The sequence below is a fragment of the Cydia fagiglandana genome, chromosome 15 (assembly GCF_963556715.1).
Source record: "Cydia fagiglandana chromosome 15, ilCydFagi1.1, whole genome shotgun sequence".
NCBI lineage: Eukaryota > Metazoa > Arthropoda > Insecta > Lepidoptera > Tortricidae > Cydia > Cydia fagiglandana.
Window position 1 is genome coordinate 11,260,513 of NC_085946.1, and position 23,335 is coordinate 11,283,847.

Sequence of the window (23,335 nt, forward strand, 5' to 3'; positions counted from 1 at the left end):
CTAGTACATCGGCAATATGGTAATTTCATTCAGAAATGGTTTCGTGGCATTGCGACGCAAACATTACCGCAGTCTTGAGTACCTTTAACAACTTGTACTAATGGCTTTGTAACGTTAAGATCGGTAGACGCATACTTTAGTAATACCTATAAAAGAAAGTAACTGACTCAGTTAGTATCAAAGTTATTTTTATGGTCGGACTTCTCAACACATTACTGGGATTGTAAAATAAACGTTTCAAGTCTTAGGTATTTTCTGCACGATTCGTATCCGAAACATACGTTACCATGTTACATTTTCCACTAGCTAGCAGAGATTTTCGCCGGGATTTCCTGCACACAGCGGGCGGTATATTACTTGCTACATACTCGTAAAACGTAACTTACTGTCAATATAAACTACGTATGACTATTTTCAATAAAGTTTCATACATTGTATTTACTTTTTCCAAGTCAATATAGATCAAGGCCTATTGACTTCCTTGGAATGACGTGACCCTTCATAATTGTACATGTGTGCTCCGTTTCTAGAGCTGTATTGCCAGTAATTACCATAAAAATATTTTACTACAGCAACATTGCTAGAACTGGCTTTGTCTATACGATTTCTAGGAACAAATCCAATTATTTTATCAAATATATATTGATTTGTATTTTATGAAGTAGTCAAAGTCATATGTAAATTATTATTTATTTTTTGAAATATGTAAATTATTATCTATTTCAGTTTGTCTTTGTCTATGTTCATAAAATCTATGAAGGGTAGACGTGCCTCTACCCTCCTTGATAAAATTTAAAAAAAATCTTTGTCAATAGGCCTCTTTGATAGGCCTTGATTTGAGTCTGGCCGGTAAGAACATAGACAAGACAAAAGTCTGTAATGTCAATGCTGTCATTTAAGTCATTTAACGCCAAAAATATAAATTTTCATATAAAACGATTTATTCACTTGAAATATATTTATTTACCTATTAATTTAAAAATAAAAACTATTCATATGAACGAGCAACATATCTAAATGCGTCTTCGCACAGACTTAGTTAAATTTAATACGTTGTCTTCCTTCCTTGCTGTATTATGTATCCGGCAATGGCGACTTCATCCACAATTCTTATCCGGATTATGAAAAGCCCTAATGTGTGTGTGGAAACCGTTGTAGTAAACCAGAAACAGCGATAATTTCAAGGTAAGAAATATATCAATTTTTAAATAAAAATGAGCGTACTAATTACCAAATTCAAATATAATAATTTAATCTTACTATCCCCGTAAGTAAACCTCTCATTGTTTACGAGTAAGCTGGTAAATTTAGACCTTAGGAATTAGCGACGTTAGTAATTTTATTAGGAAGTTATATTATATTGTTTAATTTGTGACTATTTTGTTTTAGAAAGTGAATCATGGCTTGAGCTTGAGATAATAATATAATCCTGGCCCGTCATATGATTTCTTGGAAAAAGCTCAAAGGGCACGTATCTGCTGCATATACAGACTAGTTTTCCGGTGACCAAGAACGCTGCGTGGAGCTGTGGAGCAGAAATGTCCGATAACCGGATAGATGTAATAACAACTTGTAACCATTTGCCATATCAATGTATGTATTCATATGTATTGCTCCTAACATATATACAGTAATCCTAACCCCGGCTACTCACGTAACGATAAATCGTTGCGATAAAACTGTGCAGTCCGACTGTGCAGATAAATCGAACCGTGTGTATGTCGATTATCGTAACGATTTGTCATACACACGGTTCGATTTATCTGCACAGTCGGACTGCACAGTTTTATCGCAACGATTTATCGTTACGTGAGTAGCCGGGGTAATAGGAATGAAAATATTTATATCTTAATAATACGTAACTTTTTGTAGCCTTTTATATTTGACGAATTTTTAAATATAGTACCTAATCATTATCTTATAACGTATTTCTTTATTTATTTGTGATATGCTAATTTAAGAGCCCAACAACGTGCACACTAGCACCACTGCTAAAATAAATAATCGTGATTATTTAAGTTAAATTTAAATTTTACAGGTATTTAAAAAAGGGGCCGCTACTGACTGTATTGTGTATTTAAGTACCTTTTGAATACATCAAACTAGTTTTTATGTTGCTGGATTCGTCAATCTATGAGCTCAAAACAAAAACGGCCGTTTTAGTTTTGAACGGGTAGGTTGACGAATGCAGTAACATAAAAATTAGTTTAATGTATTCAGCAGTGGCGCTAGTGTGCACGTTGATGGGCTCTTAAAAACCTGACCCCAACAAAAAATAAAATAATACAAAAAGAAATTCCCTCTCCGGGATTCGAACCCAGGACCATAAGCATCCTGAACTGGATTACGGCCAATACCCGCTAGGGGCGCTAGGCTAAACAGGTTGTCAATTCTAATTACTATGGTATCCTACCGAGCGCTAGTAGTATAAACGAACTTTTGAAGGGGACATTTTTTTGTATGGAGTTATCGTTCTTCTCCTAGTGAGTATTATATTCTTTGATATAGATTGTCTAAAGAACAAAAAGAAGGCCTGCTCTGTGTATGCTCATTTTATTTTATTTGAAGTTTTCTAAATAAATACTGGCATGAAGTAGACATTCGTGACAACGTGTACCTATCAATTTAATGGGGTTGGCCGGTCGAAGTATTAAGCAGATGGCGCTATCATAGCTTGCCCTGTCAATCCCTAGAATTGTGTCAAATTTTTGTTTTTTTAATGCCCTGGATGCCAGCTCTTTAAGCCAAATCTCAGAGAAAAAGGGGCAAGCTATGATGGCGCCATCTATGCAAACCTTTGACAGTTGCCAACCCCATTAAAAGGGGCAATAGGGCCTACTCTTTTCAGTCACAAAATAACCTTGCAGGTAAACTGTTGTATAATTTAATGCCTGTCTGGGGCATTAATTGTATCGTCAAAATGGCAGGTCGTAATGGCATACCGACTATATTATATCCATTTCAATTAAAATGGATTTATGATGGCAGCTACTTCACGATCAGTTAACGCGTTGAATGTCTATATCAACTTTTCTTGACCCCAAATATGGCTCTTATCTGATGGATTTGCAAGTTTATCCCATTTGCTTCTTCACTCATATGTTTCTTTCCATATGCTACATATAATCTTTATTATGAGAAAATTTACGCAATATTCTTGCAAATACAAATATTCGGTTGAGTGCAGTCTCCGAAAACGACGTCGAAGATCGGGCGAAGTGGAAGCGAAAGACACGGAAATCAGAGCCCATCGCCATGTAGGATATATAGCTTGGAAGAGAGAGAGAGAGTCAAATAGTCGGCAACACTTACCAAACTCTCGGCGTAGCGGTTCTCATTGCGTGTACCCTGGCGCTCACGGCCGCGGTGTCCACCCGCCGGGCGAGCTGGATCCTGGCTGTGCTGTGGTAGCATTCCACCAGGTACACCAGGTATAGAAGCAGAACGAACGCAATGGGTATGTAGGCGTAGCCGACATCGCACGGAGATTCACGTACCACCCGTTTTATCGGGAATCTGCGGGAAAAGAAACTAATTTGGAGATTAATCCGTACTTGGTAAGTCAAACAAACCTATATTTCCTAAAAGTTTGTTTTAGTTAAGCAGTGTTTAACTAAAACAAGTTAAACGCTGCTTCCTTTTCTATCTCACGTTGACTATGCAAGTAAATTTTGGAGAACTAGGAGAAGACCAGAAGGTTGTCGTCAACTATCAAGATCGTCAACTCCTCCTGCCTCGACTCTTATATAATTAAGTATTTATTATTTTTAGACCTCGGCGGACTTTCTCAGATTGGGGAAATACTGAAGAAAGGCCAGGTCAAGAGCACCCTAAACCGGCGAGCGTGTATGAGGAATGTTATGAAAGTGAAGGAAGCGAAAGAGGTAACTATGTCAGGATCGTAGCAAGTGAAAATCCGTGGTCTCTGCCTACCACTCCGGGAAATAGGCGTGATTATATATATGTTATTATTTTTAGTTACGTGTGCAAATCGATGAGTTCCTTGTCGATCTTGGCGGTGTTGCACCAGGCCACGGAGCCGAGACAGCCGGCGATCATGAGGGTCAGCATGAAGCACTTCCAGTTGCCTTCGCGCCGCAGCACCCCGCCCAAGCTCTGTTGCCGTGGACGCTGCGAAAGAGAAACCCTGTTCAGCAACTGTTACTTTCGCACTAATATGGAAGATTGATAGAGAGATACAAAGCGTTTCGCTGTCGAAGTGATAGCGATTGTAACCTTGCCTAGGCCGGCTGTTGATGCTGACACAAAATTTTAAGAAACTGAGAGGGTAAGGATAATTCCTTCTTTTTAACTTTTAAATTTTTGAGTGCGTGTCCTATAAATGTAACAGTCTCTTTTAATCCGCAAACCATTGTTAACTATTACGGCACGGTTATCCAAAATATTTATGATATGTATATGCATTTGGTAAGTTTTATTAATATAATATCATTACACAATATAAAAATCAGTAGGTAGACTAGGTAGCATACACCAAATGACTGGTAGTAACGTAGTAACGTAACCACTGAAATAAATGTCCTTATTTATACTAAAAAAAAGTGATCAAGGCCTCCAATGCCATAGGCTGGCAAGCGTGAGTCGACTTTTACCCTTGCTATATCAAAATGGCCGAGATAAACGAATTTCTATTCAAAAGTGGCTTTCGGACCCCATGAGAAAATATTCAAGTAAGCACAAAAACGCTTTGACAAATGTTAAGTACCTACCTTATGTAGCATTAATAAGATCTTCTAATACGTCTCTAGTTGCTTTTGGTACTAAAGTAAAAAGTATTTACTTTAGTACCAAAAAAAAAGCTGCAAAAAAGCTGAAAAAGTGAAAATGTTTTCATGTGTCACTAAAATATTAAGAAAGCCTTAATAAAACACCATTCTCATTCCATTAGGACCTACATGTAATCTACAGGTATTGAATTCTAAATGAACCAATACGCTCCTAATAACATTAAGCAAATAACTCAATTCGACCACATCAGAATACACATTATCGTAGCGGAAACTCGAATAACATTATACGCAGAATGTAATCCATTCAGTGAATTGGCAAAACAATTCAATTTGCCGGCATTGCCGCCAAGCGTCGTCGAATTCCGAGGGCCTATCGCGGACCACGTTCGACGTGTTGCCTCCATGTCGCACTTACGTACAAATTTACAAGTGCGACTGGGTGGCAACACGTCGAACGTGGTTTGTGGTAGGCCCTCTGTTCAGTTGGCGGCTTCATTCTGCTCGCGTAGGTATGCTGTTGCAATAGGGATCAGATTGAGTTTAGATACGCCTGAATTGTTTGCTGTTGCTTTTGTCTTGCTGTACAATGTTCCTTGTTTCAATATTGTGATACGTCAGTCTTATAAATAAAAATAAATTCATTTATATAAGCGATTGCAGATTGGATATTATTTCGATACTTGCATTGTTGTTGTGGTATGAATCTGAAATATCATCACCGTATTTTAGGTGATAATTAGTTGAATTAGAAACTTTACTACTTAAGAATTTTTGAATTTGTTGTTATTATGAAACTCCATTTTGGAACACAAAAATATGATGCCAATTAAATCAACAGAATCTACTACATACAGTATTTGCTTACGCGTAAATACAAAAAATCCGTTTGAATCTATTACGTCTAAATAACCTTCTTACATGATTTTACCCAAAGTTGCTCAACCACAGAATACAGAATATTTAAATAAATTATAAATCCACTGAACATTAGCAAGCCGTTTCGCGACATTAATCAAAACTAAGCGTCTATAAACGAGGATAAGCCGATACTGAAATATTGCCCTGAAACATTAATGGTGCAATATATCACAGCGGGTCATCCCTGGACCCCGTTTCCCGACACGATCCTAAATACAAGCAGCGGGTTGGAACATCATTTACCCGAGGTGACCGCCATTATGACTGGGCTAAAATTAACGGCATTTGAGTCATGGAGGTTCTCGTATCCACTCTGTTAGGTGTAAGATTCTAACCATTTATCAACGTCTTGTCGAGAAATAAACAAAGGTTAATTGAATTTAGCTAGGGTAAGGGTAAGTAATGTCCATTATTATAATTATAACGAACAAAGTATATCTAACTAACTAACTATTTTGGCTTAGCGATCTAAAGAGAATCTTGGCCTCCGAAACGAGAGCGTGCCACCTGTCCCGATCCTGTGCAACTTCCTGCCAGTTACTGACGCGAAGCTGAAGCCTATCCCAGCGATACCGCTACCGATGCGCCGGAAGCTCCGGCCCGGACACGGCCCGGTCTAATGTGAGTCATCCTTTAATTGGGGTAGTTTACCTTAGATACCTTAATGTCGCCCGGCAGCGATATGTAAATTTTAAAACGGGTTAGATATCGACTGGTATCGCTACCGGACGGCTACCAGTCGATATCTAACCCGTTTTAAAATTTACATATCGCTGCCGGGCGACATTAAGGTATCTAAGGTAAACTACCCCAATTAAAGGATGACTCACATTAGACCGGGCCGTGTCCGGGCCGGAGCTTCCGGCGCATCGTTTTATATGGAAAGCATCACATGATCGCCTGTCATGCCATAGAAAGTTAAGCGCCGGAGGCTCCGGCCCGGACACGGCCCATCCTTAATACTTTTTGTCTGCGTCTACAAATATATGTTCATTTTAATATTAAAGTAAATAAAAAGTAATAGAACGACTTTCAGTGGGTACTTCCTAATATTAAAGTTTTAGGTTTTAGGTACGCCTCGGCAAACTTCGTCTGTTTTCAAATACAGACAACCTTTGTACAAAGAGATGAATTTACCTCGAAATTGTTACTCACAAACCAGAATGGGAATGGGTTTCGTTACTGTAAGCGTTGCGTGTAATCTTCCACGCAATAAAATGTTAATTTGTTCATTTCCTAATGACCTTAAATAAATATAAAACGCGTTTGGCGCAAAATGTGCCATTAATGTTATATTAAACTTGGCTGATTCAGCTAAGTGTTGGTAATTCAACGGTCATGACTAAATACCTTGACTGTTATGTACTGAAAGGAGGATGTCTCAATATGATGGGTACTAATTAAGTTATGATCTTTTTATCTTGAATAAAAAAGTAGGCAGCCGAACGACATTTTTGTTTTACATGCTATAAAAATAGTCTTATATTTTTTTTTTTACACAGCAAGAACAGGAATATGAATTCCTTAGATTTATATCATATGAGAACTTCAGAAACCAATATTATTCCGTAATTCTTGTTATTTGATTTTATAATTTACATTCTTTCTAAAACGGAGCCTTTTCAAGCCCTCCAACAAGCTCTATACGAAACTCGGTCTAGGGGAGTTATGAGAACTTTTGCCATCCTTTTTAACTAATTTTCCTGTAGAACTTTCTCGAGATTTAACCTAAGTAACTTTTAAAAACAAAGGAACCAGTTTTGGATTAAAAGAAGCGAATCGTTAAACTTTTATAATATTTATTAGCTTAAAATTTTACCTTTTTAGGGTTCCGTACCTCAAAAACGGAACCCTTATAGGATCACTCGTGCGTCTGTCTGTCTGTCCAACCATTCCCCCCCTTTTATCTCTGAAACTACTGGGTCTAAAATTTTGAAAAAAATACACAAAATAGTACTTTACCTATAGATGACAGGAAAACCTATTAGAAATGTGCAGTCAAGTGTGAGTCAGACTTATGTACGGAACCCTTGGAACGCGAGTCCGACTCGCACTTGACCGGTTTTTTTGTTTGTAGGTAAGGCAAAAAGCATTATAGCACTATTTCTATTTCTATAATATGAGATGTTGAATATTGTTTAAAATGTAACAACTTTGTAGGTATCCCTGCTCCGAAATTCCCTAAAAACTCAATTAATCAAACACCGTTAAATGAAAATGTAGCACAAAATGGCGACCTGAAAATTTTAAATTGATTGATGTCATTTTTCTTGTCATTACGATGCGAATTTCGCCATTTATAATAATTATCAAAAAGTGAGGACTGCCATAATTATACTCTTAATTGTCACTTTTTTTTTAAAAGCTGGTAGTTCTTAAATTATATTCTTCTCTATAAATATGTTCAGCCATAAATATTAGCTCGTAAGCGGAGGGCACACTTTATTGGACCAATAATGTAAATAGAGTGGGCCGTGTTTTAGCTTTTTCTTATGGTATACCCATACCTATACCTATTCCTCGCTGAGCAAATATGCCCACACTTACTTCGCCTCCTAAAATATTAATTGAACCTTAATGAAAAATCTATGGGATTGATTGGGTACTACAAGTCTATTAGAAGTATTAGAACAAATTACATTATTGTCAGAAAATATCCGACTGATATTTCGACCTATGCCGCTGCGGCCCGGTGCCCGAATGGCACAGGTCCCTTTAGGCCGAACACATGATTGGCGCGACAGTATCTCGCGGCGAGATAGACTATCCGTCTTTTTCTAACTATGTTAATAAAAGAGGAACGGGTAGTCTATCTCGCCGCGAGATACTGTCACGCCAGTCATGTGCTAGCCCGGCTGCCGCTATAACAGAGGACACTGGTTCGATTCCAGTGGGAGCATTTAATACACGAACTATAGCCTATAGACTTCATATTTTATTTTATTAATTTTAGAACACATATACTACAAATTACACAAACCTTCACTAAGAAAATTTACTTAAAAATATTAAGAACTACGCAGACAAATTCACGGGAAGAGATTAGTTAGACACTAGACACCTAATCATTTTAGATCAAATTACAATCCCATCTAAAACACATGAGAAATTCCGTAAAAGTTCTTCAACTAGGTAATTGCAAGCTGCATAGCTATAAGTTCCCAGTGCACTTCAATTTTAACGTTGTAATAAATTTGGAACAGTTTCCGGGAAATTTTACTTCGCCATTGACAACTTCCAACTATTGGAAAATGTTTGGCGCAGTAACTTCTTAAGTAGTTTGAGGAGAACAATCGTAACTACCTAGTTTTAGTTGGGCAGTCGTATGTAGGTTTTATGAAAGTTAATATTCTAATGGACTCTGGAATGTAATGGACTCATGGAATATTGTAAATACTAAGTACTTTGTGGAAAGTATTGGCAATGAAACATTGTTGACCTTTTAAAAAAAACAGTTTTTATTAAGCTAATATCAATTGGAGACGCTAAACCAAGATTGCAGTCATATTGTTAATTAATACGAAATTGCGTCGTCCTGTTACACACTCCATATACTGGGAACTGGGAATGACCACATCGAACGGATTTTCCTTTTATCATCATAAACAGCAGGTTGTCACCCCGCTGCTAGTACCCGCTTTAAACATGTCACATTCAGCCACGGGGGCTTTTCTTTAAACAAGTTACGACGTGTTTTATGCGTCTGTCGGCACGATTCTGAAAATGTATTAGATCTCTACTAGACCTCAACAAGTTACGATATGGATAATTTAAAGATATTTGTAAGATAGATATGTCAAATTTGACGCGCAAAAGTTCCGCGATTCTGCAGGCCCTCTTGAACGATTTCGACAAGTTATGACTTAGATATCCAAGTCACATCTAGTCGATATCTAATGTAAATCTAGTTGATCTCTATATCGTTTCTAGATCTTGTGATTATCTCGTGTAAATGTTTGAATTATACCTAAAAAGTTAGATTAGGTTATGTAAGTAGGTATAAAAATGCTGCAGCTACCTATGTTGGCTATCTTTGAAATCGGTGACTCACGCTAGACCGGGCCGCAGCTTCCGGGCTTCGTTTTCTATGGAAAACACCACGTGATCACCGATCAGCCGTGATAAGGCTCCTCTACACGATGGGCCAACACCGGCCACTCCAAGGGACGCAGCCATGCGGTATAATGAGATAGCAACATCACTTGCTCCCTCTAACTCATAAATGCGTCCCTTGGCTGGCGTTGGTCCATCGTGTAGAGGAGCCAATAGAAAATGTCATGTCGGACGCCTCGGCCGGACACGGCTCGGTCTAGCGCGACCACTCATAATTTTATAGTAGCCCTGTAAGAAAAAATAAAAAATATAAATTTACTTAAGTAAGACACGGGTTGTGCTTTGTAAGACGGGATTAGTTTTTCTCAACAGGGACTTAATGGGAAGGTCTCAAAGATAACAAATTAAACATGAACGGCCCGATTCGGGAAATGAATTAGAGATGCACAAGATATGAAATAGTAAATATATGTGACGTTCCACGGAAAAAGGTACCTTATGGCTGGACATCTTATGGCTGAGATGATGATGGACAGTGTGTTGTAAATTGTTCTGTATCTTAATTGAACCTAAAGGATGAGATGATCTAAGTTTGATCGTAAGAAAATTCTCAACATTTTCTTTAAGTATATTTGTACGGGAATATCAAATACAAGCAGGTTCCTTGCTGTCTACAATGTCTACATATGCTTGGTTAAGTTTTATTGTAAAACTTCGCCATTATACTTGAATCATCCAGAGCAAACACCGAGTGTGTTAAGAAAACTTGACGCAGAATAATGCATGATGGAATATTGTTACGTAAACACGCCTTGTTTGATGAAACTGGGTGTTTTAGTTTAGACCGGGATTCATGTTTGAGCCACGAGTGCCACGACGTGATGTTGCTGTTTATTTAAGCTTAGCAACTAGACAATCGTAAGTTCATGTAACTCCCCGAAGATTATTCCGAAAAAAAAATTATTTACTCGCTTTTATATATCACTTTAACTCGAACAAAATAAAATTAATAATTAGGAGGCAAATAAGCTTTGCTTCTAATAGTGACTTAATTTATAAGCTTGGGTACTTATTTTACTATGATCATTAAAAAAATCAAATTGGAATCGAGCTTCTGTTTTCGTTTTTAGGTTCAAATAGTTCGTTAGGCTAATTGTACCTAGGTGATTACTGCAAAACAAATACTTATTTAAAAAACGTGAGAAACTCGAAAGTAGGCAGGTAATAAGAATCAAACAATTTTCCATGTACAATATTACTCATATCGATTGAAATCTATATATTTAATACATAAAACTGTAGTCAATATCTTAAATTGTAAAGTATACAAAATATTGCATTGAAGGTTCGAAAGAATAAATCTCGAATTTCCAGATTCAATATTGTCGAGGGAATTTATGTCGAAACTTTACGGGTCAAAGTATGATCGTAACTTTAGATCAAAAAATTTCATTTATAAAAGTGATTTCACGAGGAAGTCTGTTTATATTTAAGTGTTTTCATTTCATTGTATTTATTTATTTACTTCTGCACAGTAGATGCGATCGTAAAATATAACATTTAGTAACCTCTATTAAGTAGTTAAACTGATAGATGTAATAAACGTACGAAAAAAATACCAAGAAATTAAGAGGTTTAAAATGTACATAGTATTTCTACATAACGCAAATAACAATATTTTTAGTAAAATGTGATTTGTGTCCTAGTTCTGTAAGTAGGGATCTACTGAATTACTTCATTAATTTTCATTTGTTAAAGAGAAAACCTTACAACTACTTTCTTTGCTGCGTTCCTTCTGGTGATTATACTGATTATGTCTCTGTATAATCACCAGAAGTGTGTCGTCTCTGTCGTCGTCTCTGTCGCAAAAACATAATTTCCATAAAGTTTAGGACGTCAGTTCATTTATACAAATAAATATAATAGGAAAATGGTTTTGGACTTCGGTAACCGTGACGTCTAGTTTCTATTAACAATTTGTAAGTATAATACTCAACACGGTAATCATAAAAATAAATTGTCTAGTTTGTTATAAGTTTACACAGTCAATTCCAATTCACAAAATTATTCCACCTCCTTGAAAAGCATTAATATCAAAATGGCGGCCCAAAGGCAAACAAAGGCGGTTACAGCAAACGGAAGTGCACTTTGAATGTAATTTGCTGTTCTGTGCAAGCTCTCGTTGAGTTAGTTCCATAGTGGGGCTGATTCTGTATTCACAATTTGATATGATTTTCATGATTTTGATGCGACCTTCAGGTGCAGTAGGATTAGCCAAAAGATTTTTTGATAAATCGCAGTGCTTTTTAGATCACAATACGGTTGCCAAAAAATTTATTAGCAAACTTGAGTTATTTCTAGAAAATAATCACGATTATATGTCTAAAACGCACCTTAAAAATTTGTAACAATTTTTGCATAAAAACTAAAAAATATTATGAATCTTGCTTCTAAAAATGCGCGTTTTTATTTTTGATCGAACTTATCTATTATTATTTCTTTGTTAAAACTTACAAAAAAATTGAAATTTAAAACCATGATATCCAATCCGATCCCGGGTACGCACAGCCATCTCTTTCATGCTGAAGCTCAGTGAGAGCGAGAGAAGAACCTGAACCCACAGGGCTTTAATCGTAAACACCAATATATGTGTAAGCGGCTCATGCTGATTAGTGGTCACGAAATGTGATGAGGGCTTGAGGAGTCGTCTCGTTAGGCATTTCAATCGCACTTACTGTTGTGCTGACACAGATTAAGGTCGTATCAAAATGAGATGAAACCATAACGAATTATTAAAACAGAATTTGACTCAATGGCTCAGTAGCAGCTGCAAACTTGGAAATTATGAATATACAAGTAGTTTTAGATCTTGTTCTGAAGACATAAGTACTAAATTCGTCTATGTGTGTGTGCAAACTTTGTCATGCAATAGTCCCATCCCATATGGAAGCTGTGAATAATTTATACGAAATCTGATTCAATCAGATTAAAACAACATGGCAACGTGGTATATATATGGCACAGAATATTTTATCAAAAAGAGCAAGTATGAATATAAAAATGAAGAATAAAATACTAATATTCTTATTTTGCCTGAGAGAATATTTTGGAATTTAGGGGCTATAAAAGGACTGCCATTTTTTTTCACTTAGGCATGTGTCCATGAATGGTTGGAAGCCTAGGTAAGTACCATCAATTATTTACCACGATATTGATTTACCTTCGTAATATAGTTTCTACCTTCGTTATGGACAAATTTCTGATCTAGAGCTGAACCGAAATTATAGTTATCAGATCAGATTTTAAAATATTTTAAGGATTTGTACAAAGTATTATTTTATAGTTTTCAAGTGATTACTGTTTTTATTAGGTACTGATAAATTGCTTTTTTTATTCTTTTATCTTTTATTAAAGGACGGACAATGATAAGGTTTTCACTTGTTTCCTTTCATATAAAGTTCGAAGTTGAATTACATGGGAAAAGTGACACGTAAATAATAGATGTAAGGTGTATTCGGGTAATACCGAATGTCGGATAATTCCGAAATTCAGATGAAAATCACCCTTAATTCCATCATAATAAAAGTCTCATTTCGGAATTATCCGACAGTTTTCGACATTCGGAAATACCCGAGTAAACCTTATGAGAATATCAAGAGGCAGACGTGGCGTGATTAACGCAGATAAATATTTAATGGCATGTACACTTAACGGACGGGTAAAAGTTTCGTAGAAAATTATCGTCAAAGGCACTTTGTGCTTTATTTACTTCCATAAATAAATAGCAAGGCAGAGTTATCTGGGGGCACAGCAGTGCCCCCGCCAAGACGAGCAAACCGATGTGCAAGGGCACTACCTACCTTTTCTCGAAGCGCTTCTTCGTTTTACTGAACCCTCATAACATGTGTTGGGATTATACCAGATAATACATACTTATACACAAAATTCTAGAGGTATGATGTCAATAGTGTATTTTTTAAGCATAATTTTTTTCACTTGCATAGCTCTTAAAGGGACCCAGGGCCCATTGATTAACAGTCCGCCGGACGGTATCGGCCTGTCAGTTAGAACAAAATTTTCAGTTCCGAACAACTGACAGGACGAAACCCCAATTTCGTCACTGACTCACTGTTGATCATCAAAACCTCTAGGGTAATTCCTGAAGTCCTAGGAAGCTGAAATTTGGTATGTACAAATGTTTCTGCATCAATACTGTCCATTCCGAAAATATTTAATACCACACGAATATTTTATATATTAAATTTCAAATATTTGCTATTTCAACACGCAGTTCTAATTGCCAATATACCTTTGCCAAAAATGTTATCTCACAACTGTTATTTCTTGACGTAAACAAACAGAGCAATAAAGACAAAAGCTGGTCGTTCGAAAACGAATCCAGTAACTCAACGATGCTCCTCACGTCCTCCATTTCACACGCGCCGTTTAGATTTTATTATTTCGTCGCAATTTGAACAAGGAACGATGACATCGAACATCATGGACCGTGAGAGTACGGGTATTATTTCAAAACATTTGTAATCTGAAGAGTTACGAGATTTTGTAACGGGTTTTTGTCAGTGTCATGGTGTCATTAATGTTACTAGACTAATTTAATTATGGACTGATTAGTGTACTGGAACAAAATCTTCAACTAATGTTATACACGATATGGTGACAAATTATGGGGTATGATGTCTGAAACACCAGTGATGAATGTGTTTTGTTGTATTGTTGTAACCTAACCTTATTAAGGTATAAGAGAAGAGAGTATTCTATCTATCTATCTATAAGAATATATAAGAATATAAAATATCAGGATTTAGTGTGATAACTGTGATAATTTTTTAATAAAAACCATAAACTTCATGTACATTTTAAAAATGCCCGTCCATTACGTATATTTCCCAAGTATCGACGCGACTTAATTTTTAAACAGAATTCGCAACAATTTTCCCGTTTTCATAATTCAATAATAAATTAATTTACATAATTCCGTTTTCAGGATTTCCTCCGATTTGCTCGTAAAATTTCATGTTCCAATTTTCAGCCGAGCCAATTTTGTAAATCAAGCAACGCCATTGATCGACTGCTGGTTTGCTGGCAACAGAAACTTTTCCACCGAGACCGACCAATTTTTTGGATGCCATGCATTTTATTTAAAATATTTTTCAATATTAGGGATAGTAAATGTTAAAAAATATCGGTAATTTCTAATGTACCAGTGTACTCAGCGTTAGGCGGTCGTCACACTGCTCCGCATCTCGCAGCGACGTCCGTTGATGCGTTTTTTAACTTTGTATGTAGAATCTTGATATTGTATAGAAAAAACGTATGGTACGACACACTGGCTCCGAGTCGACGCGCGGAGGAGCGTGACGCACGACGACTCGCGCGCTCGGACGGAGACGCGGTGCGTGCCGCAGGGTATGTCACACCGAGCTCCGCAGTGCCGTACGGATTTTAGTGCAAGAAGGACGTAGGCGCAATGGATATCGACGTCGATAAGTTTATTTTTGAAATTGAAAGCCGTCCAGCAATTTGGAATATTAAATGCGACGAATATTTTGCTTAGCAAATAATCAAATGACGAGGTTGACATACGGGTGCAAAAAATAATAATTATTCGTGTTGCCTTAAATCTTGGTAATCTCTACTAATCTCTAGTAAAAGACCCATTTATAGGTCTGGTATGTAAATAGGGATGAACCCATGCAGTGTCTTCTGCGTTTTATGACTGGATTGTACAAAAAACAAATTGAAAGTATCACCGCAGCGTTCTGAATAAGTTCCGTTTCCATTTTATCGACAAATAGGAACTGTTTTCACCTCAACGTTTGAATGTGAAATGAACGCGAGACCGAAGTAACGACGTAGCGCGGGACGTCGCGCATCGCAGCTCCGGACGGAGATGCGGAGAAAACTCGGACGTTGGTGCGTTGTCTCCGAATGCGAGTCCGCTGCTCCGCGTCTCGCAACGAGACGCGGCGGCAGTGTGACAACCGCCTTAGAAAGAGAATGTTTTTATGAATTTTGATGGGGCATTTGTAAAACAAAAACAATATTTACGTAAATTTAAAAATGTATAGGGATCACGCCACCCAAATGAGTGCCAGATGCAAATTGGATCAAGAGTGGGTCGAGTCGAAAAGTTTCAACGAATGCAAAATAATAGATGGAGTTATATTTGAATTTACTTTGTCACTGATATTGGCATATTGTGAACTAAATACGACCGTAAATGCCTCATTGATCTTGTTTCCTATACCTGAAATGTTGTATTATATGATCTGTGGCTGACAGGACCCCTTTGTTACATTATACCCTTGTAATGGTAGGTACATTCAATTTGATGACACGTCGTATACCGGGTGTTTCCTGTAACAGGAGCAATAAATTAAACAGCTGCTTCAAACTGACCAACATTTGTTCAGGAACTTTTAAAAATAACTCATGTTTTGATTTTTATTACACTTTTTAAGTTTATTCTAAGACGCAATGTATTGCAAGTTTTGTCATGTTTAAAGCATGACAAGCAACGTCAGACACACTGATGTCAACGTCCATTGAAGGCAACATTTATTTTGTATGAAAAAGAGGAAGTCTAAAGAATTCATAATTTGTAAAAGTTGTTGAACAAAAGTTTTATAGTTTGAGGAGTATAATACAGGTTTTAATTATTTGCTCGTGTTACAGGAAATACCCGGTATATTCGAGAATTTCCGATGTTTCCGTTGAGCTTAATGAGTTTCCTCTCATACCTATCGTTGAACACAGTATAATAGGCTATACTGAAAATCGTAATTCAAGACCAAAAAAAGTAAAACAATGTTGCCACTTTTTACTAGTTAGTATAACTACTACTACTACTAGGTACTAGGTAGTAGTCTTGTATTTATTTATGTAAAAATAAGTGAATAAAAGTACCTTTTTAAATCGTAGGAGTAAAATCACCAATAAATAAATTATCTTAGCGTGTTTATTTATAAAAAGGAATTTACTATTTTATAAACAAATTATTGCAGTGGCAACATTGTCTTACTCTTTTTGGTCTTGAATTATGATTTTCAGTTTACTGTGAGGTCAAATCATATGGACGCTTGTATAGACCGGTTAACATTGTGCATAGTACAAGCCTTTGAGCGGCGATAGACCCTTGCCATAAATTCGGACGATCGAAATATATGTAAAGAAATAACTATAAACAATAATTTCAGCTTTTATACGTCCCACTGCTGAGCACAGGCCTCCTCTGTTGCGCAGGAGGGCTTGGGGACTATAGCCCACGCTAGCCCAATGCGGATTGGGGACTTCACAAACACCTTTTAATTTCTTCGTAGATGTATGCTGGTTTCCTCACGATGTTTTCCTCCACCGAAAAAGTTGGTGGTAAATATCAAATTAAATTAGATTTCGTACATAAGTTCCGAAAAGTCATTGGTACGAACCAGGATTTGAACCCGCGACCTCCAGATTGAAAATCGGACGTCATATCCACTCGGCCACGACACGACGAGTTATAACCACCACTTTTTTTAAGAAATAACTTGGTTTAGAAGCTCCCACAGTTAGAGTTCTGTTCGCACCGTTCTGTGTGCAACCTGGCCTCGATTACCGCCGTCCCTGACACGGTACCGTTGTTCTATTGATGTTTCTGATAATACAGTTTCAGTGTCAAGGAACCACTCTCGGCTGATATCTGGCTGTTACACCGTAAAAACTGTTTAAAAAAGAATCCCAGAGGGTCTCACACCAGAAGAAAAATTACAATTTGCGATGACACAAAGTTCATTATTGTTCAAACATTAATTTAATTTGTTTAAACAATAATGAATTTTGTGTCATGTCCAAGCTATATCTCAAGTAAAAAGGCAACAATGTAAGACATGAAAATAATTGCACTGGTTTTAGTTATCTCTTGAAGAATCGGCTTATAATATCATGTTACTTTCTATAAAAAACATTTAAGACAAATATTATCTATTAGGTGTATCAAAAAGTCTCTACCATATCTACCGGGCGTAAATATTAATTATTCAAATTTTAATTATTCGATCTGTTTCCGATATGATACTGATCTAATAACTTTAATTCGAATACGCCTGTATGACATGGCATGAAGAGTTTTGAGGCAGAATAAAACAAAAAGATCCCTTTTACGTCTAAAACACGTTTAAATGATAAAGAGGTATTCAGACTGAGAGACGGGCTTTTAAGTTAATCTCGGGTAGGTACTTGACAACAAACGTAATCTTTTGTGTCATGACGTCTTGAGTTGTAGCTTTAATGGACCGAAGATACGTTCCGATTTCAACTTGTTTTAATGTTTGAGAATCGCTGGTGAAAGTTTTGACAGAGTTGATTTAATTAGGAAATCAATTCTACCTGTGCACGATTATAATATTGATCCTAACTGACCGCCAAGGGACCTAATAGGTAAGTTAAATAACTCGGGGCTATAGATGATCTAATACCTACAGTTTTACTCTGGGGTTTTTTTTTCATTTCAGTATAATGGATATTATGTATAGAAATAACTTTTGTATTGTGTAATATGTAATATGTTATTCTCGCATTTACATAACAAGTATGTAATGTGACGAGGATTCCTAGTATATGTGTGATAATTACGACGACGGACGATATAAGCGTGGCCCTTACCCTTACCTCCTACCAGATAGATTTACAATACAAATACTCTTTATTTAAATACTTAAAAAAAGAGCTAACTCATTAATTTTCAAATTCGACTTATCAGTAAATGATTTAACTCTTTTTACCCGATTACGGCGAAGCAAGAAGAGTAAAAGTCCGTTATTTCCATCACTCCGTTAACTAACGCGTAGCACTTCATAGTATTAAATACCGTATTTTCCCGCAGGCCATTTCATAAGTACATTTTCATATCTGAATGATGTCATTTAGTTATTATTCGCCCATGCGATTCGCTCGGATCACATATACTAGCGAGTATATACGAACGGAATGCACGCGCGAAAGGTAATGGCATCATTTAGATAGAATAATATAAAACTTCACTTGTACGCGTATTCGAATCGGCCTCCCGTCATGTAACAAAAACTCTCCATAGCAACATAACGAGATCGTGTCGTGATTAGCGCTGAATGGGTACAGGCTGTTACGATACACTAAGGCGGTTGTCACACTGCCGCCGCGTCTCGTTGCGAGACGCGGAGCAGCGGACTCGCATGCGGAGACAACGCACCAACGTCCGAGTTTTCTCCGCATCTCCGTCCGGAGTTGCGATGCGCGACGTCCCGCGCTACCTCGTTACTTCGGTCTCGCGTTCATTTCACATTCAAACGTTGAGGTGAAAACAGTTCCTATTTGTCGATAAAATGGAAACGGAACTTATTCAGAACGCTGCGGTGATACTTTCAATTTGTTTTTTGTACAATCCAGTCATAAAACGCAGAAGACACTGCATGGGTACATCCCTATTTACATACCAGACCTATAAATGGGTCTTTTACTAGAGATTACCAAGATTTAAGGCAACACGAATAATTTTTTTTTTTGCACCCGTATGTCAACCTCGTCATTTGATTATTTGCTAAGCAAAATATTCGTCGCATTTAATATTCTAAATTGCTGGACGGCTTTCAATTTCAAAAATAAACTTATCGACGTCGATATCCATTGCGCCTACGTCCTTCTTGCACTAAAATCCGTACGGCACTGCGGAGCTCGGTGTGACATACCCTGCGGCACGCACCGCGTCTCCGTCCGAGCGCGCGAGTCGTCGTGCGTCACGCTCCTCCGCGCGTCGACTCGGAGCCAGTGTGTCGTACCATGCGTTTTTTCTATACAATATCAAGATTCTACTATACAAAGTTAAACAACGCATCAACGGACGTCGCTGCGAGATGCGGAGCAGTGTGACGACCGCCTAAATACGATCAAGAGCAATGAATATAGGTAAATTGGTGTTGAAATTTCTACAGAAAATGACTCGTTTGAATTGCTCTTGGGTTACGAAGATGCGTATCACTTGATGAAGGCGCTGTTGGTAGAAATAAAGCTTGAATTAATCGTAGGACCCTATTATTGTTGACCAACGTAACCTCTTCCCGGTTAAGGGATTATATTTAATAGCTTCTCCGGTTTACCTTTATTTTGGTATAGAAATTACGACATTATTTAAAGTAAAGTTTATTCCTTTAAAGTAGGTAATATGATATCGTAACGGGTTTATTTTGTTTAGCATTTAAATATTCAAACAAAGAATCGTACTATTATCATCATACCGTGAAAAAGGTCGACCTACTACGGACTTTACTATCCAGACCAGATCAGCAGTCTACCTTTTAGAGGGCCTTCTCCTACTACGTTCTATCGACCTCTGGTTCGGAGTTGGGTTACTTACAGATTTTCAAATTCACTCATGATATGACCGTAATGTGTTTTTTTGTAATTTAGTTTGTAAATCCGTCGGGATTAAAACGTGCTAAATTCAAGGTTCACTCCATATTCGCTCACTGTGCTCACTGAGAACTTAGGTAAAATTGTTCTTAAAACCCTGCTGTCAGGAGACAATCCGAATGATCAAACGTGGGTACTCCGAAGGCCGATCGATTGGCACTGAATAAATAAGCCGTGTTTGTTTGTGTGCGACGTGAGGTGAGACTCCCCCATCATCCCGTTGCCACTTAACCACCATTTATTTACCACTTTTGGACGGCCATTACCGGAAATATCCATTAGTATTCAGGCTTAGCACTTTGAGCGCTGTGAAGCTACTGTCAATATTGAAGACGTGATCGAAAGCGTTAAAATAAAATTATTCATTAAAAGCGACGGTTTTACGTTGTCTGGTCCTTTTTTTAAATACCTAAGTATATTGAAAATACGGATTAGATAAATCTGAACTCGAAAAAAATTGACTTAGGTACCTACTTGGTTTTAGCTTGGCGCAGCCAATCGTAGTCACGTGGGAGGTGGGAGGATTATGATAATCAGAATTTTTTCGCGAAAATCTCCTATGGCGATTTCATTTTATCTTAAAGTGTCATTCTTTGGAACTTGCTAACTATGTAAACAAACCACCATATTGAAATTGTCACTGAATGATGATTTCAATTGGCGGTTTGTTTTCGTAGTTGGCAAGTTCCATAGAATGACACTTTACATGAGTTTACTAATCAAATTCTCCAATAATAATTTTTAAAACGCTTTTCTTATGACACTCTCTGCGAATCATAAAGTAAACTCGTTTCACGAAGACCCTACAAACCTTGAACAATTTTAGTAGAAGGGGTTGGGTAAACAGATTTCCGATTTGATTTAGGTGTTTTTTGTGTGTACACAAAAACTCTATTTTCACTTCACGATTAAAACATTATTTTCAATTCTACAATTCTCTAAAATATATCAGCAGGCGGCGAATGTGTTCGTTTATACTTTGATTTAAGGTGCAGGGGGACAATTTCGACTGCGGAGTAATTTCAACTACTTAATCGAAATATCTTCCTTGTTTTACATTATTAACTAGAGTGCCATAGTCCAGATAGCGAAAAAGATGTGTTGTATGTGGCTCTAGTTAATAATGTAAAACATTGAAATTACCCCGCAGTCTAAATTGCCCCTGCACCTTAGTTATTTTTTATAATTCAATGATGTTGATGATGATAACGATAAGACGATGCTTTCAAATTGTACTTGTTTATATAACATTCATTTTGATAATAATTTTAGTGGATATATGCCCTTTTCTTGGATGGTTTGTCACGTATATAAATAATTCACGCAAACAGCTTAAGCAAATGAGGTAGAAGAGGCTAGCCGGTAAAATAGGTACAAAAAGAGAATTTCCATTCCCGTCTTGTCTAATGCAGATGCAATAAGCTACAACGAGGTTTTATTTTAAATGTCTCTGCCTTTACCTTGCCTCACTTAATTTTATTGCTTCTTTATGCAACAAAATAAATATACCTACTATTTTTTTAAGAAAAACATGTAATCATTATTAAAGATTGACCAGGTATTATGATCTCGAGGTGGCGTAACGTGAACTAATCTAGCCGTGGGCGAAGTCGCATTTCAAGGCCCTTTTTTTTCACTGCGCCCAAAAGGGCCTCATACCAGGCCCCCTTTGGGGCGCGAGGTCGTGGGCGACGGCCCACTTCGCCCACTTAGCTACGCCACTGCTCGCGGCATGCTGCGGAATTTCAGAGGATCTAATTTTTTCATACTATACTCTGAACTGTCACCCTATAGGTAAACATGGGAATAACAGCGCCCTATTAACAATGATCACATATTACTGGTCAGGCTTCACATTACATTTGATTTCATTATACTCAACTTTATTCGATGTTCTTTCAGATTTTTTGACGAAGGCCACGAAATCCAAACACTTTGCCAACTTTTCGCTAACCACCGACGGTGCCCGAACTTACAATTTATTCGCAACCCAATTTAAACTTCACGTAATGATCGTAAAGTATAAACTTGATTAACGTCCCGCTCGCTCCATAGAATATTTAACTTGTCTGCCCTTTGTGAACCATTTCAGCATATATTTTTTGCCAATACTGCATTAACTTTTTGGGGGGTATTTTTTAACAGTCCTGGGAAAATCTCAGTTATTAAATTAGTTTACCTATGGTTTTTTTACCCTCAAGTACCTTACACAGAGATGTATTTATTAAAACAGATATTAAATAACAAAATAAATAAATCATAAATATATACCTAAATTAGCCTGAGGCATTGTTTATAAGTTTACCTACGATTATTTAACTATGCCCTGAAAGTTAAGAACAGGTTAAGTATAGTTAAGATTGGAGCTTAACTTCTGGTCGCGATTTATATTACATCGCTTAAAACTGTCCCCGACTTAGATGTGGACCAAAATTGCAGACATTGCTTTACTATTTCGTACAGAGAAGATATTACAAATTAAAATCTACTTAAACCTGTTAACATTAAAAGTGAAGAAAGGCATTAAATAACTCGGTTTTCCCTTTTACATTAAATTTTCTTAAAGAAGGTAAGATACTTAAAAATAACAGCTACTTTGTTCCTAAGTAGATTTGTATAAAAAAGGAAATGGGGAAGACTATTAAGCGAAAACGGATCTGCGTAGGTAGGTATAATGCTCAAAGGGGGAAAGTTAGATTTTGTGGCACCGCCGCCGCCATACTCCCGTGGGGATCACATTGCTTGTTTTATCAGAAATGTAAAAATACCATCCTGTATTTAGACAGTAAGTTTAGGGAAAGTGTTTGCAGACTCTCCGTGAGCGGATGGCGTGAATGGTGCTCGTATATTCGCTGGCCCAATATTACAGGGTTCTATGTTTCACTTTTATCGAAATGAAATTTGAACATTGTCATAGTGACATTGAGTCGAATTTCAACTATGAATCTTGAAAATGTGACATAGAACCCTGTAATATTGGGCCTGCGTATACAGACGACAGATGTCATAGTGCTATTGGTAAGCCGTTTTAGTATGGATGTAGTAGCAGGCCAATTCGAACGTACATTCACTTCAGAATATTTGAATCATATTAGTAAGTTAATCGTGCTTTCGCTCGGTCTTGTTCGTACATTGGTGCGGGCAAGACGCATGATAACTGAAAAATTCAA

At 37.1% G+C, this 23,335-nt stretch overlaps 1 protein-coding gene across 4 annotated transcripts in view; it reads right to left on the reverse strand.

Moving 5' to 3' along the window:
- Positions 1 to 23,335, reverse strand: part of LOC134671344 (transmembrane protein 151B-like) — a 48,251-nt gene that overhangs the window by 9,919 nt on the left and 14,997 nt on the right. For 2 of the 4 annotated variants that reach the window (XM_063529173.1, XM_063529172.1), the window contains exons 2-3: positions 3,983 to 4,131; positions 3,313 to 3,516 (exon numbers count right to left, since the gene is read on the reverse strand). In XM_063529173.1, coding sequence (XP_063385243.1) covers positions 3,313 to 3,516; positions 3,983 to 4,131 — 353 coding nt within the window. Of the gene's footprint in view, positions 1 to 3,312; positions 3,532 to 3,982; positions 4,132 to 23,335 lie in introns of all 4 variants that reach the window. The other 2 variants (XM_063529171.1, XM_063529170.1) reach the window with 1 other exon arrangement.